This window comes from Trichomycterus rosablanca, chromosome 8 (assembly GCF_030014385.1).
Source record: "Trichomycterus rosablanca isolate fTriRos1 chromosome 8, fTriRos1.hap1, whole genome shotgun sequence".
NCBI lineage: Eukaryota > Metazoa > Chordata > Actinopteri > Siluriformes > Trichomycteridae > Trichomycterus > Trichomycterus rosablanca.
In genome coordinates this window covers 8,795,020-8,812,910 of record NC_085995.1, presented here as the reverse complement: position 1 = coordinate 8,812,910, position 17,891 = coordinate 8,795,020, and the positions used below count along the sequence as shown (strand labels likewise).

The 17,891-nt window shown below is 34.7% G+C and overlaps 1 protein-coding gene across 1 annotated transcript; it reads left to right on the top strand.

The window, feature by feature from the left end:
- The first annotated feature begins 5,734 nt into the window (after positions 1-5,734).
- On the top strand, positions 5,735-8,649 carry zic3 (zic family member 3 heterotaxy 1 (odd-paired homolog, Drosophila)). Its single transcript, XM_062999816.1, has 3 exons — positions 5,735-6,725; positions 7,380-7,543; positions 8,230-8,649. The coding sequence occupies exons 1-3, from the start codon at positions 5,735-5,737 to the stop codon at positions 8,410-8,412; spliced, it is 1,338 nt and encodes a 445-aa protein (XP_062855886.1). The 3' UTR covers positions 8,413-8,649.
- The last annotated feature ends 9,242 nt before the right edge of the window (positions 8,650-17,891 follow it).

The window sequence follows — 17,891 nt, the reverse complement described above, 5'->3', positions numbered from 1 at the left end:
GTTTTTTGCTCAAAGTTTGGCTGTGAGTTTTTGAAAAAGTATCAGCTCAAGATTTACCGACAAACCGAGTCCCCATTGCACTGCCTTGTATCATCTGCATGTGCCGATCTTGGCTGTGAACCTTGAAATACCGCGAAGCGAACCGAAGTTCGTGAAAGTTGGTGCGCGTTCCATGCCGTTCACTTTACCCTCTTGATTTGTGGCAATAACCGTGGTAGTAAAATGCTCAGAACCAGGCCAGGCTGCAATATAAAAGCACAGCGGGCAAACCTGCTTTTGAAAAAAGGGCGCTCAGGGATTGGTCGGAATGCCCGATGATTGACAGCGACTGGGTTTGTTTTAAAAGGGACACGCAGGCGTTTCACCGCACGACTCCGTTTTCAATCTTGCAGTAAAAATGCTTTGATATGTGCCGCTTTTGGACTGACAAATATTGTTGGCTCTTTGACTTTGGAGCGTCAGATTACTCCCAAAATATTAAAATATAAAATATAAATGTTACTCCATTATCCATCGTGGCTTGTACATTTTTAAAGTAATGCAATCATGCTTTTAAGCTATCACAACCGATGTTTTTTCAACAGTCTATTCATAATATACTTTAATAAATACATAATAGAATTCTAATCAAAAATTTAATAAATATATAAACTAAAAACAGACTAGTGTTTCTTTTACTTCCTTATGTTACACGTTTCAAAAAATCCCTGAATAATGCCTACATTCAATCACAGTGAGCTGGAAAAAGCTGACATAACAAACACATCTTTGCAAATGTTTTACCTTAAGTGGAACTGTGTTTGGCTAAATTGCATTGAATATTAATTTGCACTTTGTTGACGTCATAGAATCAATAACACTAATATAACTCGAATTTGAACAAAATATTTTTATTCAAGACAGTAATAGCTTTTATCGAGACAAACTAGTTACTTAAATAAGTAACAGGTTTTGCAGTATATATATAAACAAAATATATATATATATATATATAAACAAATATATTTGTTTATATATATATATATATATAAACAAAAATGAAAGTTTCTCACACAAAGTGTTTCTTAAACGTCTCCAGATTATAAAGGCATAAAATGATGATTCGTCTTCTACTGTACAATCATTGTCATTTTACGTATTGTTCTGAGATGTTTAACGGTGCACATGTTGTTTCTAAATAAATGGACGTTCTGATTTGTGGTACTGTAAAGTAGTTGGATTTGCATTAACTTTTAAATGTTTTAAAGTTTATATATATGTACCTATGCGTGCGTGTTTATCCCTTATAGTGCCACCCTCTACCTTTCCGTCTCTGCTACTTCATTACTATAAATAAAAACTTCATTGTTTTTGTCATTATAAGACTAACACATTTTATTTAGTCCATGTAGAATTATTTTAGATATCGAATATAATTTAAGTAAGAGCATTTCGCCTGGTTTACTTAAATTAATAAATATTATGAACGGTAAATGGCCTGTATACATTTGGTTAGGCAAAAGTTAATCAGAAAAAATACATAATAAATAGGACTACTTTGGCTAGCAAAAATATATAAATGATTCATAATCTATATTTGACCGACTTATATATTATAAACATTTCTTTATATAATTATAAAGAATGCACAATATTCATTGTTTATTATATCTGTTATTTATTTTCACACAGACCTATAATTTGTCAAGAAGCAAACGTATAACAGATAATAGAACAATATTGATATAAAATCATTTTTGTTTTAATCAACGCCCGTTAACTTACAGAAAGTGTTTCTGACATGGATAGGGGCGTTTACAAAATCCTAACAAGAAGGCTCTTTATTAATCATATCACATTGTTATAATTATACCTATTGCCTACAAAGAAATGTAATTTACATCTATATATTGTGAAACATGTCGAAATGAAATGATAAAACCAACAAACTGCATTACACACAATCATAAAACGTTTTACATAAATTGAGTAAGATTAGTTTCTCAGTTTCATAACACAAAGCGGCATGAACAAACATATGTGAACTATATGTAAATGTGTTATTAAAAAAACAATCCAAAACGTCTAGTCACCCAGCGTAAAGCGACTTCATTACACTTGTCTGATTGCACAGTTAACTCCTCCTTTGTGCGCTGCAGTTTCATACTGCTCAGTCCCTCTTTACTAAAAAAATTAGACATTTATTTAGAAAGTCTGGTGTGTTTGCATCATTGCAATAATACTGTTTAAACCACTTCTTGCAGATACTTTTACATTATGTGTGTGCAGCATATATAGGCTTATTTTGAGGGGGAAATTACAGTTTGAGTATTGTTCCTGTGTTTATTATAATAATATGTCAGAACATAGGTGTATATATTAATCATAGTGTATTATTAGCACAACTTTTGTTTATGGCGCGTTCATTTGTCTAATAACATTATATCATATTAACGTTTTTGCAGGTGTTCGGAATATCTTCCAAGACTTCAGAGTAAGATCAAACGTGTAGTTTAGCTACCATAACCATAAGTCCCATAAAAGTCGCTCCTTTTTGCACTGACAGGTTTTTTTTTTTATCACAGTCAAAAAGTTTCACCTGGCAGTGAAATACAACACCCAACGTAATACTATGTGTCAGTATGGACCAGACTTTAAAAATGGGTTTCAAACAAGATGTCAATTTAGGGTAATCCCTATTTGGCTGGTATTTGATGTCAAATGCCATGTGTGAAATGTTACCTTTTGCCACTTATCTCTGTCATAACTGACTTACGCGTCTACATTTAAGTATATTTAATGTAATTTGAAATCTGGAATACAGCTGACACTTTATATTTTTTGCTGTAATTAATCGGTGTATGTTACTTGTAAATTTAAAGTTTAAGTAGATAAATTAAACATCTTTATTGCAAAACGGTGATGGAAGCCATGTTTATTTAAACCTAGGGGTTAGCCCTCACTTATATTTGAAGAATTGAATAATATACATATCTGATGATTATATTGAAATATCGCGATAAAACGTCATACATTTTTCTCTTAAATCGTCACAGAACCAGCGCAGAACTTCATTAACTCCGATTAAGACGTGACTTTTAATCAGCTTTATCACGCAGTAGTTCAGTCATTATAATTACGTAGATCTGAGAAGTGAAGTGTATTAATATAGTGAGGAAACAGTAACTGTACTAACCACAAGACCACAAGAACCGAGACTATATATGTACAATCACACGTTTTGTTTAATTAATTGACAAGGCTGGTATGATGGAAGGCAACAGGATGAGTAGCTCCTGCAATGTTAATGCAGAGATCTGTGTGTTCCTCTTCTTACCAAGTTTTTAAGTAATTTTCATCATTTCATAATGCAACCAATTTCTTTATAAAAATCATGTAAAGTGTAAAAAAGAAGGAATTAAATAATTTTTGTAATAAACCATAATATATAGCCATATTGCAAATACAACAACAAATAATAATAATAATAACAATAATAATACTAATATATCTATCTATCTATCTATCTATCTATCTATCTATCTATCTATCTATCTATCTATCTATCTATCTATCTAAAGAAATAATGTTAAATGTATTACAATAAGTATCAAACCTTATTTTTAAACGTACAAGTGATCATCACTTACATCCTACCATGGACACTTGCGACATTCTTTTAATTGACTTTATTTAAATATATAAATTTTAAACATTACAAATGTTGCGTCAAAACAAACGTCCTCCAGTGTCATTGTTTTTTGTCAAGTGTTATAAAAATGGATATATGCAAAAGGCATAATATATAAATATAAAACAGCCCTTATGCGTATGCTTATAAAACAACTGGTGATTTGTGTACAATAGGTCAGTAATATAGTCAGTAACCAGTAGGAAAAGTTGCTGTCTGTCATCGTAAATCTTTGGTTTTTGTGTATGAGAGAGAGAAAGAGAGAGAGAGTGAGAGAAAAAGAGAGAGAGTGAGAGAGAGAGCGCGCTCAAATCACAGTAAAGAAAGTAAGGAGGGGGTTGTGGAATAAAACCGAGTATAGGAAAGCTGTTATGCTATAGAGTTCCTCTTCAAAATCAATATGCATGTTAGATGTAACATTTTTCTTTATTGAATTTAAGATATGAGAAGATTTAGTAGCAAGTGCTTTGGAAACTGCACAAATTGCAGTTGACCAAAATATTTAACTACTGCTAAATCATTGCTTATCTTAAAACTTTTTTCGCAAATGTACACCAATATACATAATCAATCTGTAATCTATTTTTGATATACGTATGGATCTGGTGTTTTTAATAGTTTTTTTTTTTAATGTTGCAATTGACTTTGAAAGACACCCAAACATAAATCTACGTAGTAAATTAAGATATGGGCAAAATAATCAAAACACTCACCTTAAAATCGTATAAGACTAGCTTTCTTTTCTTGAATAGTGTAAGGTGCGTGCGTACAGGCGATGTCTACGGCAGAATGAGAGACCTGATTACAAGATTTTTCTTTTTTAAGATCTGTAAAATACAAAAATGTGTGCTTCTTTTTGAGGCAGACTGGAGGGGGGTGGCGGTAGAGAATGTGAAAAGGCTTGGCGTTATAAAGCTCTGCTTGAAGCACTCAACGCGTCTCTGAACTTGATCAGATTTTGTGTCCTGCAGCGTGTCAGCGGCAACCCTGTGAAACTCGCTGAATAGCACGGTTTTCTGGCAAAGCAAAAAAAAAATCCCAAGATATTACAATTACTGCCATCTATATTTTCAGCCGCTCCCATGCGCTTTAAAGAAAGACAATATTTTGGACACTGCCATATCAGTCGTAGAGAGATAAATTTATAGCTAGATAAATGAATAGATGGATGGATGGATGGATAGCAAAAAAAAAAAGAAAAGAAAAAAAAAAAAAAGGATATATATATATATATATATATATATATATATATATATATATATATATATATATATATATATATATATATATATACAGTATATATATATATATACATATATATATATATAATGAATGTTTTTATATATAGATTTATTTATAAAAATGGGCTTTAGTCAATATTTTGTAATATTAAATTTATAGCTGCATTGAAATAATAAAACTAAACTATTTTATTACATCACAAACAAGCAAGTAACATCAAACATGTTACTTTTTTTTCATGAAGGGCTAAATGAAAGTTGTTTATGTAACTTTAATGCAAGAGCAAATAAACAAGGCTATAAAACGACCCAAAATAATGCCGCGTTGATTTACCTGCAAATAATAGCAGAACTGACCAATCAGATTTAACTACTGAACCAACTGCTATTTTCAATACCAAACGGTGCCAATCATCAAGCATCTGGCCAATTAACTCCTTCCATAGTAACCACGTGACCAAGAGGGAGCGGTATTTCCATTGGATGCTTAAGACCTGCCTCCCGAGCTCATTTATGTGCAAGGAGTGAGTGATTGACTTTATCAGTCCAAGGACATCATTCATCTGGAAAGGGGGGGAAGTTTGATCCTCTTTCTCACGGATCCCACTAACGGGAGTTTTCTAACCCCCTGCTTGCCGAGGCTGGGACTATTATCTAACGTTTTAAACGATTTTAAATGCATTTCGCGTGTTAGATGGAGAAGGTTTAGTTCGCGCTCCTTCTTCTTTCTTTTTACCGCGTGCGTAATTGAACTTTATTTTGCTAAACCTGGGGTTTCAGGTCCTCTTTCCTCTCCATCGTTCGCTTTTGTCGACCGAGCCCAATGACTATGCTCCTCGATAGCGGTCCGCAGTTCCCATCGCTCGGAGTTGGAGGCTTCGGAACTCCGAGACACCATGAGCTTGGGAACAGGGAGCACGGGCTGGGGCTCAATCCTTTTGCGGACTCGTCCCATCCGGCCGCTTTTAAGATCAGTCCCGTTACACACGACATAGCCCCCAGCCAGACATCAGCTTTTACTCCGCAAGCCGGTGGATATGCAGCCGCGCTGGGACACCACCATCACGGAGGACAGGTCGGCTCCTACAGTGGAGGTGCCTTCAACTCCACGCGGGACTTCTTGTTCCGAAACCGGAGCGAGTCGACAGCCACGGGCGCGCAGCACGGGATCTTCGCAGCTTCCGCGGGCAGTCTTCACGCACCCCCTGGAATCCCGGACAACCCAGGCCATTTGCTGTTTCCAGGACTTCACGAGCAGAGTGTGAGCCATACTTCGCCCGGAGGACACGTAGTAAACGGTCAGATGCACCTCGGTTTACGCGGGGACCTTTTCGGAAGGCCGGATCCGTACCGCCATGTCCCGAGCCCTCGCACGGATCCGTACGGCTCCGCTCCACTGCACAACTACAACCATCCCATCAACATGAACATGGGCATGAACGTGCCCACGCACCACGGCCCGGGTGCGTTCTTCCGCTACATGAGGCAGCCGATAAAGCAAGAGCTGTCATGCAAGTGGATAGACGAGAACCAAATGAACAGGCCCAAAAAGACGTGCGACAGAACTTTTAGCACCATGCACGAAATTGTCACACATGTGTCCATGGAGCACGTTGGCGGGCCCGAGCAGAGCAACCACATTTGCTACTGGGAGGACTGTCCGAGAGAGGGCAAATCCTTTAAGGCCAAATACAAACTCGTAAACCACATTCGTGTGCATACTGGGGAGAAACCGTTCCCCTGTCCGTTTCCTGGTTGTGGGAAAATATTTGCAAGATCGGAAAATTTAAAAATTCACAAGAGGACTCATACAGGTAGGTTTATTCTTTTTTCTGATTATGGGAGCTAATTTTGATAAACAAGATTTTATTATTATGAGCGGGACGATATTGCGACATTTTCTAAATATTAAATTTTATAATTATTTTTGTGTAAAATGTAGATTTTTAATGCGCAAGAGGGTTTTAGCAGTTCTGCTGTAATTATCTGTTTATTATAATAGTATAGCCTAAATTAACTTTAAGGCAGAAATAAAACGTCTTTGGTCAGCTGTGTGAATCCATGACTCAAACGCGAAATGTTTGTGTGCAAGTGTTGAAGTGGGCAAATTACATTTAATCTGATGGCCCCTGGATGGATATGTGTCAGAATCAATGACCCGTTGCTTCTGAGAATCACACGCAATGTAAGGCAAGCTGTTTAAAATGGCTACAGTTGGCAAGTTGCATGGGGTTCTTGTATAAGTAGTATTAAATAGAAATGCACCGTGCAGAATGAACATGCACATTTATTTTAAAAGTTAAAAACAAATAAAAATAATAAATCAGGTTTCCATTGCTAGTCAAAATAGTAAAGTGTATTTTAGCACTAACTGCTTATTACGCAATGCTTTGCGCTCTTTGCAATAGGCCAAACGTTTTCTATTAAATGTATAGCTTGCAATCAATTTCATTCTCTGTTATTTATAGGCGAGAAGCCGTTTAAGTGCGAGTTCGAGGGCTGCGACAGGCGCTTTGCGAACAGCAGCGACCGAAAAAAGCACATGCATGTGCATACTTCTGACAAGCCCTACATCTGCAAAGTGTGCGACAAGTCCTACACGCACCCAAGCTCTCTCAGGAAACACATGAAGGTAAATTATCACTGTTTTTTGTGGTTTGTTTGATTTTTTTTGTACTGCCAATACAGGTCAGGCTTAATCTGCTGTTCAATAAATAAAAGTTTTTCTGTATTGTTTTCCATTTTTGGCAAAACATATTAAATATGCTCTCAAGTTTAACTTGCAAAATTATATAGGTCAACTGAGAGCAGCATGTTTAGATAGATAGAGTTTTACAATATTATGTTGCATAACTACAGTGCAGTTATTAATTATGAGGAATGATGAGGATGTGAGTAACAACTGAATGAATGAAAGTGAAAGTGCAGGGACGTGCAGTTCCAAGTATACAGTGTATGGTACAAATTAAATGTAGATTAAATATTAAATAGTAAAGTGATGGAGTGGCGAGTATTGCACATTGAATAGGGCCAATATAGCCATATCTATATATAAACATCAACATACATACGCATGTGTATGAATATACTTAAGTACACATACATATACATGTATATACACATATATGTAGGATACATGTAGGTTTATCTTTTAACAGCTCGTTAACGTGTTGTGGGAAAAGATCTATCCTCTTATAATTATAAACCACAATCAGAGATCAGAATTCTCCTAAAGAACACATGCAAACATATGCAAGATATACAAGCATCTGTGCACATTTATAACACGTCCACTCTTTCTAACCACTGTTCACAAAGGTCCACGAGTCACAAGGTTCAGAGTCGTCTCCAGCAGCGAGTTCGGGATACGAATCATCGACGCCACCGGTGCTGGTTTCAGCGAACTCAGAGGATCCCACCAAAACGCCTGAATCAACCGTGCAAAGCACATCAACACACAGCGACGCTTTAGCGCCCAACTTCAACGAATGGTACGTTTGAGACTTCGACTTTCATTGCGGACCAAAAGGTTCAAACAACCTTTAAAAAAAACAAAAAACACTATTCACACATGGGTGAACAAACAGACAGTGGAGGAACACGAAGAGTGCTGAGAGTTCTCCACAACAGGCCTCCTCCGTTCTCAGGATATAAAAACAAATCTGACTTTTATTCCGAGATTGAAAAAGAAATCATAAATAAATACACTTTCTAGAAACAAAAAAAACATTAAAATAATTTCCCATTTTAGTTTTCAGAATACAGATGATTATTTTATTTTTCATTTTATGTATTTTCTCAAAGTTTATTTAAAAATAAAGAAAAATACTATTTCACGGTGTTTTTATAACGGTGACGGCCGTGTCGCCTTTCGATTGATTGTTAAACACTTCAGTCTACGAAATGTGCCAAAGTTTTGTCTTGAACTTGAACAGCAGCATTAAGAAGAAGAAAAAAGATCATAAATAAGTATATAGCCTACACGTGAATGTATTTTCTTGTTTGATGGAGTCGAATTTGTTGTCCACGTCCGTTATGAAATGGAAAAAAATGTGGTAGGTTACGATTGTTACCTTTGAATATGATGTTGCCTTTTGTTAATAACGATGTAAATACATATCCTCAATGCCATATTTATCAATTTGTAATTTAATTACCGGCAAAAGGGCCGAATCTTAAATGATATTTATGGAAATGTTTTCTAACAAGATTGTACAGTTTTGATTCATAAAATAACCAGCTTAACATTAAAACAGGGTTTTTGACTCTACAAGCTTCCTTCATACGATTGTATCGTTTTTTTTCAACCAATAAACGTGTCTTAACTGGATCAGAAACATCAACTATTAATAAAATTAACTTGATGTTTTTTCTACAGTTTATAGTGTTGTAAAGATTCTTTCTGCTCATGAAGCTGTGGTAGACCAAACCAGCAGACACATTTTGACTTGCTAATAGATATAAAGCGCTATTTTTTGTTTGTGGTCATTTTAATAAAAAAAAGTATTTAAAGATACTGGTAGGGTCAGATTGAAGTGGAACATTACCCAGTAATATTCAGATTTTGGTCAGATTGTTAGCTGTGTTATGCCAGAGTATATACATTTCATTACTAAACATTACTAAACATTTGTGACAGTGTTAACAAATCAGATTCCCTGGGCACAATCCACTCAGTATGGAATTCCATTTTAATGGTTACAGTACTGTCTTTGTGGAAGCAAATATGTGTTTTAATGTTTCCAACAAGAACAATGAACTGTAACAACACAGCAAACTCAAATAAAACTTTTTCTGTCTGTCACTATGCATTGTTCTAAATTTAAGCTAGTTTGTTACGTAAATTTTTATAAATGTTCTTCGTCATGATTCTGTCGTGTAACATATGGAACAGTACATTAACCATTTGCTAGTTTTATGTGAATACCGTTTTAAAATGAATTATGTGTGGGGCATTATCAATGGGAAAGAAAAAATATACTTCAAGAGAACACATTTGTTTAATGGCACAAAGAGAAACAGCATTGCATTGTAACGTTTTTGTATTTTTACGATTTAATTAATATGCATTAACAGATTTATTTATACTGCTTACGACTTCCAAACACCAGCAGTACTTTTAAAACCGTGATAAAATCCATTACAGTACCTCTGAAGTGACAGTGGTATATTGAGTACTTTTATTTACATAATGTAACGAATATGTTTTATAAAATATTTTCTATATATTCATTTAAAGAAATCGATCTTTACCCCAGCAGTCCTCGATGTATAATAAGACGTGAATTTATTTTAAAAAACTTGAATGTGATGTTGTAACATCTTGTGTAAAACGCCTAAAGCAGCAAGTTATTCCTGCAAAGCAAATGTATGAACTTTTAAATGTGCCACAGTCGGGGCAATCAGTGCGATTTCCACCAGCCAGTTTATAGTCTAGGAAATAAAAAAAAAAGCTTGTATTTTTAAGTAGATCTATTGTTTGTCGGGTTGTTTGTTTAACAAACTACTTATGAGGGGAAATGTGAATTTTTGATTAAGATTAAAAAGTTCCTAAATGTGACAAACGTAGACCGAATTTCTCTCTTCTTTCACACCTTGTTTGATCTGGTGATTCCAGAGCATTTGTATGAAATCCTTCTCTCTGCTCAATCTCTGGCTGCGAGTGTGCAGTAGACTTGAACTTGGCAGTGAGTAAGACGCCATCTTAGCATCTTGTTTCTTAAAGGGGCGGAACAAGTTGTAGTCTGCACAGTGGCCTTCTTTAACATACTAATAAGGAAGGTTTACATATCTTACACAGGCCTTTACACGGGATATCTGGAATGGTTTAACAAGTTTTAGAAATGCTTTCAGAAATACGACTTTGCTTATAAGGCCTTAAGTGTTTTCAGCCTTAAAGCCATAACCAGAGGTAAAGTGAATGGTAACAAGTCATATTGGTGCCAGTTTCTTAATGTCAGTTGAGAAGCTGCACTGTGTAGGCCTTGTAGGATTTCAATGGAAAATAAGTTGTATTATAACAAATTAATCTAATAACTGTATAGCAAACTGAATACAAAGTTTTTATATTCAAGTAGTACTTAAGCATTCTGCAACAATCTATACATTTCTAAGATATATGTCACACCACACCCTATTAAATACATCTCAGTATTTTTAGCACAAGGACACAGTTCTGGATCATGTGTTTTCTTTGCTCAAAAATGCCACTTGTTTACATTTTAGAATTCACAGAAAATGTTGTTGTAACACTAACTAACTAACTATAATGCAGTGAAAGCAAAACTAATGAACTTATTGTGAATATGACAAAACCACCTGAAATAGCAAACATGTGTCTTCTGTTCCTAGTATTACATTTGCGCTATATTACGTATTACTCACATTTACAACAGTTAATATGGATGCCAAGTAAACAATCAAATACGATTAAAATGATTCGCCCACATTACAATGTTACAGTATCACAATATACAATACAACTTTTCCCCCATGGACCGGCTCAATGCTTTCTTCCTAACTGTATTTTATTTTTAAAACGACTATTTATTGACTAAATTACGTCACAACACGGCAAAAGTATGACACTAAAAATTCCCAGAGACTGAATTGTAACGTTTCAGAATCCAACAGATGCACAGATGATGATTCAGGTTTTGATGGATAAATTGCGACATGAGAACAAAATGATGTTAACGACAGCACGAAAAAGACTCGGTCTTCGGATCATACCACCTAAAGAAATACTCCATGAAAGGATGCTTTCTGTGGATTTTCAAAAGGATTAGAAAGCCTTGGTAGTCACGTGGTATGAGTTTTGTAATGAAGGAGCAGTTGCTAGACAGAGGTGAAGTACAGCAAAGCGTTTTGAAAACTATACTAGTGTGTATAAGTGATAACAAAACTGTGCTAGTTTTAATTGTGGATTTTAACAATACCCACTATAAAGTTTTGTTAACAGGACCGTGCCAGTGTGTTGCAGTAGAGCATTTTAAGAAAGAGATATTAGGTATTTTAGACACAAGTAACTTAAGAGCCGCATGATTAAGAGATTCGAAGAACTCTTGAAAACGCACATTTTAAAAACTATCAATTAGTGTTAATATATTAGTGTTAAATTATATAATAATAGTAACCTACAACATTATTATAAATATTATAATAATAATAATAATTATTATTATTATTATCATTAATAATAATAATAATATTTATTTTAATGGACATTTAGCTATATTTTACTGCTACACCATAATATTTTGGCAACATTTTTATTAGAATATTTTTTCTTCTTTTCGACCAAGTCACGGAGGGGCACATTCTACGACCCATTCATTTTAATATAACATTTCTGATGCATGTACTAGACACGTTTACCTATGACGAGATATTACTCTAATTTATTCTTGAAATTATGATGTTTTAGCATTTGTTAATAATTATGCTAAATTATTTATGTTTTTACTAAATAAATACTTAAAATAATTAAGCCACTTTAAAAGCCACAGTAAAATTCTAGTCAAAAGATCACTTATCACCGTCAGAAAATACATGGCCAAAAACATTTAAGTCATTAGAAGCTTTATTAATATTAAAATTTTACAGTAATGTGCATTTTTATAATTTTCCAATGAACTGCCCTGAAAACAGTGAACAAATTGTATATATTTATTTTGCCATGTGATGTATCCTACTAACCAATATATTCGAGAGCTTCTGGACTTTCCTCTTTTATCATCTGAACGCAGGGGCGCGCACTCACACACTTTATCTATACATTATGATGTCTGTAACCTAGTGCTTTCGAGATGTTGATGGGGACCATCCAGGGGAAAAAAGTGCATATATTTAGTTATTTTAGTGTGTCAACATAAACGAACTTGAGTCTAAAGCCAGCCTTTCATTGACGCGTGTAGGTTGCAAAATGCGCAATATAACTGTTTAAGATGTTGAAGATTTTGAATTATGTCTTTTAATGTTAAAGTTACATATTGTGTATTGGTGGAAATTATGTACACAATTAATTTAAAGTCGCCCTTACAGAGTGTTGAATAACTTATTTAAAGTTTTTATGTCCATCTGGAAATTTTATTATGTTAATCAACTTTTTTTGTTTTGTAGTGCACTTAGTGTATGCTATAAATTCTAACATTTTTGAATAACGTAAAATGCCAAGGCATCTCTGAAAGATAAAGACCAATACGTTAACCTTAGTAAATTCGTATTAATGAGGAGGTTGAATAGGTTACTGGATTCTTACTAAAACACCCTACTCTTAGTAAGGTCACGATTTTTTGTACTTTTATTAGTGGTGGTAATGCCAGATACAGAGGAGATACATTGGGTTTAATTTAAAATATCCAAACAAATTAATCCATAATTCTCTAAACAAAAAGAGACACTGCTTAAAAATGTATAAAATGTAAAGACCAACTGTGTTAAACACCATCATCTTTGTCATAAACGCAACGTTGTGCGCTTATACAAGATTTACATTTCCAGTGAACCTCCAAGGACCTATTTAGCCCATTAATGAATACGACTTTAGAGCAGTTAACCTAATTTTCAACCTTTTTTTTCTTTTACTGATGCTTATTCACCTGCAAAAAGTGATGAATATGCAAAGGTGCTCAGTAAGAACGTAATCCAGGATGTGTCCATTCACAGTAAACTATGGGCTTTATGCGAGACTGTTGTAATGTAAATGAGAAGCACAATAGTATTGTTAATTTGCCCAGTTGAGCGTTATTTACATTTCACCTTGGAATTACAAATGGTCTAATATAAAATAAAGACTGAATCTAAGCCAGCTGAATGTTATAGCTAAATGATACAGTGCTTAAATATTCATGACGTACCTAATTTAAACGTATTCTACATTAAATAACTATAAATAATTATTTGTTTTTTTTATTAGAATATATCGGTGTTTGATTTTACAATAACTATCAACGGAGCGTTTAGGGATTTTATTTGATTCATTGTCTTAAAAACGTAAGTGTATCAACTCCAAGTCCAATGGCACTAGGCTGTAATGTTTTTAACATCTGTAAGAGTTTCTTTTCCCTTCCTGACAAATCTATTCACCGGGTGTGGACGTTAATGGGTCTCCTGGGTAAACCTGAATAGACATCGTTTTCAAGCAAAGCTGCTGCAGAAACTCTGTTCTGACACAATCATCAAAAACACTAAATAATAACACCCCAACATAGACAACCTCGTGGTCCAATTTTAATATTTGCACAATGTTGTATAACTAATGTTATATAGTCCCAGCAAACAAGTCTGTGCTGGACCTATTATGGGGCCACTCTGGGATGGACTTTGTTTGCAGGCAACTGGTTGGACCCTGAGTGATTTCCTATCACAAAGAGGTCTCACCTACCTGACTCTGGGCTAATTGATAATAACCTACAAGATCCCTACATAGGTCTCCTGGTCCATTAAAAGTTTGCCTGCACTGACCACAGTTTGTTTTTAAAGTTTGTGTTGACTCAGAGTGGACTAACTAATTAATGTGGGTTTTGTTTAGTTACATTTTAATCTGCTTAACTTTTATGATTGGTGCTTAACATTTGTGACTTTTGTTACATATGTCATTTAAGCCTAGAACAGAGTAAAGGTATAGTTTTTTCTTCACAAGATCATGTATTTTAATGTAAAAAAAAAAAGACTATAATTAAAGGTTTACAGTATAGTCAAAAAGTTGGTGGGTAAATGTATTAATCAAATCAACTTTATTCTAAATAAACATACATTTTGTTGTTAAAAGAGTTATAAAACAAGCTTCATTTAGAAGGAATTTAGAATTATGTTTGAATAGGCTGTGCTTTCTGAGCTGTGGTTGCTCGAAAGTTCAGAAGGTTGCCGGTTCAATCCTCACTATCGCCAAGTCACCATGGTCCCTCAATTGTTTGAATGATATTCCATACAACTGTAAGTTGCTTTGGATAAAAGCGTCTAATAAATGCAACAAATGTAAATGTAAAGATCATTACAGACACTCTTGAAAACGACAAGATTATACAGACACCTTGGAAATATGAGGTTGGTTAGAAGATATAAAATAAATGAAGTAATTTAAAGCTTCTTTGCTAATGCCAGTCAGTGTTAACACTGGATACAAGTAACAAACACACTCTGGATGGAGCACTTACACATCGCAAGTTCACACACACACAAACACACTCAGACACACACACACTGATTCACTCACAACTAGGCCTACACAAACGTCTTTAACAAAAGTCTTCGGCAATACAAATTAAGCAAGGCCGAAATTAAGTTTAGTGCTTTTTACTTATATTATATATATACTTTTGAATTTTTTTTATTCTGACACAATCACTACATGTACTGCTATTTCTCCAATACTGTCAAAACAATACAAAGATACACAGACAGTAGTAGTAATTAAACTTAATCGTGGATTGCTCATAGTTGTTCCTGGATGCAAAACTGGGTGCAGAGTAGAAATACATCCTGGACAGTTCATCAAAGGTCATCACACATTTAGCCTTTTACACTCATCCACGTTTATTCCAAAAATGATGGACACAAGCCAGGAATTCACACTGGGCAGGAAACCAGTCTATCACAGGACATGATACACTCACTCAATCACACTCATGCACATCTTCTGTCAATTCAAAACAGCTAAACCATCTGGCATAGCTGTGAGATGTAAAAGAAAAATCACATTGAAACAGGTTGAACAGGCCAAACTCTCACAGATGTTAGCATATGTAAGGGCCACACCTGGGTTCCTTGGACAATGTGGCACCCACAACAGTTGTTACTCCAAAGTGCATTTTATTATTATTATTATTATTATTGTTGTTTTAAAAAATCATTTAAAGCAGAAACTGTACACACACTAACCCAATAATTTCTAACTAGAGGCAATAATAATTATAATAATAATAATAATAATAATAAGAATGAATTTAAAATGAAATACACATTTCATTATAATTACTATTGTTACTATTATTATTATTATTATTATTATTATTATTACATAAAACATTTATTATGTGCCGCTAATTTGCAGTGATAAGATCAGTACAATAAGTAGTTGTTTAATACAAAAACTAAAAATATAAGTCAAGAGACAGAGTCACACTGGATCCACAGACTATCTGCAAACATGCAGCTTACTTCAGGTAACATAAGCTAGATGTAGCATGGACAGTGAAAACCCTTACATCTGTTCATTCACTATTGGTGAATACTTAAACATGACAAAGACATGCTTTATCTTTGAACTTTAGAAAAAGCCACTAGCACTATCATAACTTTATTTTCACTGGCAAAGTAAAAACGTGTTTATAACACTGTTTAAAGCGGCACAAGCTCAATTATTGTAACAATATATATTAGTGTAAGCATTAGCAAACACTGTGAATTTTTATATATTAATGAACAAGATATTTTCAGTTAATTTATGAAGTTAGTTACTGCACAGAGGCACATAAGGTAGCTCTAAGACTTAAACTGGCATGAGTCCAAGAAAAAGAATGTCTGTCGTGTTTATGTACTTGGAAATACTGAATTAACAGATTTGTTTTGCTTTATTTTGCTAGATTAATATAGCAGTTTCTACCAGTGTATTAATCTACCCTGACTACCAGAATCCAGTGTAAGAATGGTTTGAAAGAACATCCCATCAACACCGAGGACAAAACAGAAACACACCTGAACAGGACACCAGAACTTGCCCATACACCAGGACATTACCCACATGCCCATACATGTTTTGGCAGAGATTGGAAGATGCCAAAATACTCTAAGTAACCCACATATATAAGGAAGAACATGATGCAACTCTCATGTCCAAAATACATTTGGTTGTAAGGCTGTAAGTGGCAACAAAAGAGCAGAGCAGTGTTGGTAGAAAGCATCATTAAACAACCATGCCATCATACTTAAATCAGATCACTTAGTTAAACAAGAACTGGTTTGGGTAGGGCTATGGCACTCACGCATAGTGTATTGTAGGTATTTCCAGCAAATCCTTAACGTTGGCATAAATGTTTGTCACCACTTCTATTTCTATAAATTATATTATGAAGATTCCATTTTCTCATTAATCATCAAAAATTGAATCTTACCTTGCAAATCTAAGTATTACATTTAGTACTGTTTAGTATTAAGTTACTGGTGGGGTAGCGTAATAGGCTGTTGCACCACTGGGGCACCTGTGATGGGCATCTAAACAGGCATGTTTGGCTATGTCTGGGGAGGTGGGCAATGGGAATTCTTCGCCAAAGCCCTGCAATGGATTGACACCCTGCCAAGGGTATTTCTGCTTTGTGTCCAACATATTAACATATTTAAGGCATCTGAGAACAAAAAGTAAGTCTTTATTTAAACTCAGTGCTAAAATTACAATTATATTACAAACAAATAAAATGAATAATGGCGTTTGTAGGGGTGGCTTCACTTGCAGCTGATAAAGCATTAAAACCTCTCAGACCTTTATAAAAACCCTGTCCACTCTTGGTTTTCCTTTGTCAACCCAACTATCTGTGAACAAAATCAAACTTCTCATTCTAAATGTGAGGCAAAATAAGTTATTGGCTGATAAATACATGTAGACATTAGTCACCACCCTAACTCCATTGCTTTACATTTCCTTTTTTAATCAGCAAAATCTCAAGAGACGTACAGGACCTCAGTTGAAACTGTATATCATGGGACACAGAAGATAAACATGGACTGACCATCACTGTGAAGGGTAAGCCAGATGCCTAGTGGAAATTGCCAGACTATTGCCAAAGCGACCTCATGCCAGGATAATACAAGGTCTATAGGTGTTTCTGAGTAAGTCCCAACCCACATGCTGATAGCCTTTCAGTGACCAATCTCCACAGTAATTGCTTTTCCTCTGTTTCATCTCTTTCTTTTGATAGGCATTCCAGAAAAATATAAAGAGCCATTTACATTATTTTCTCTCAGCTTTCCTGACCAAGAAAATT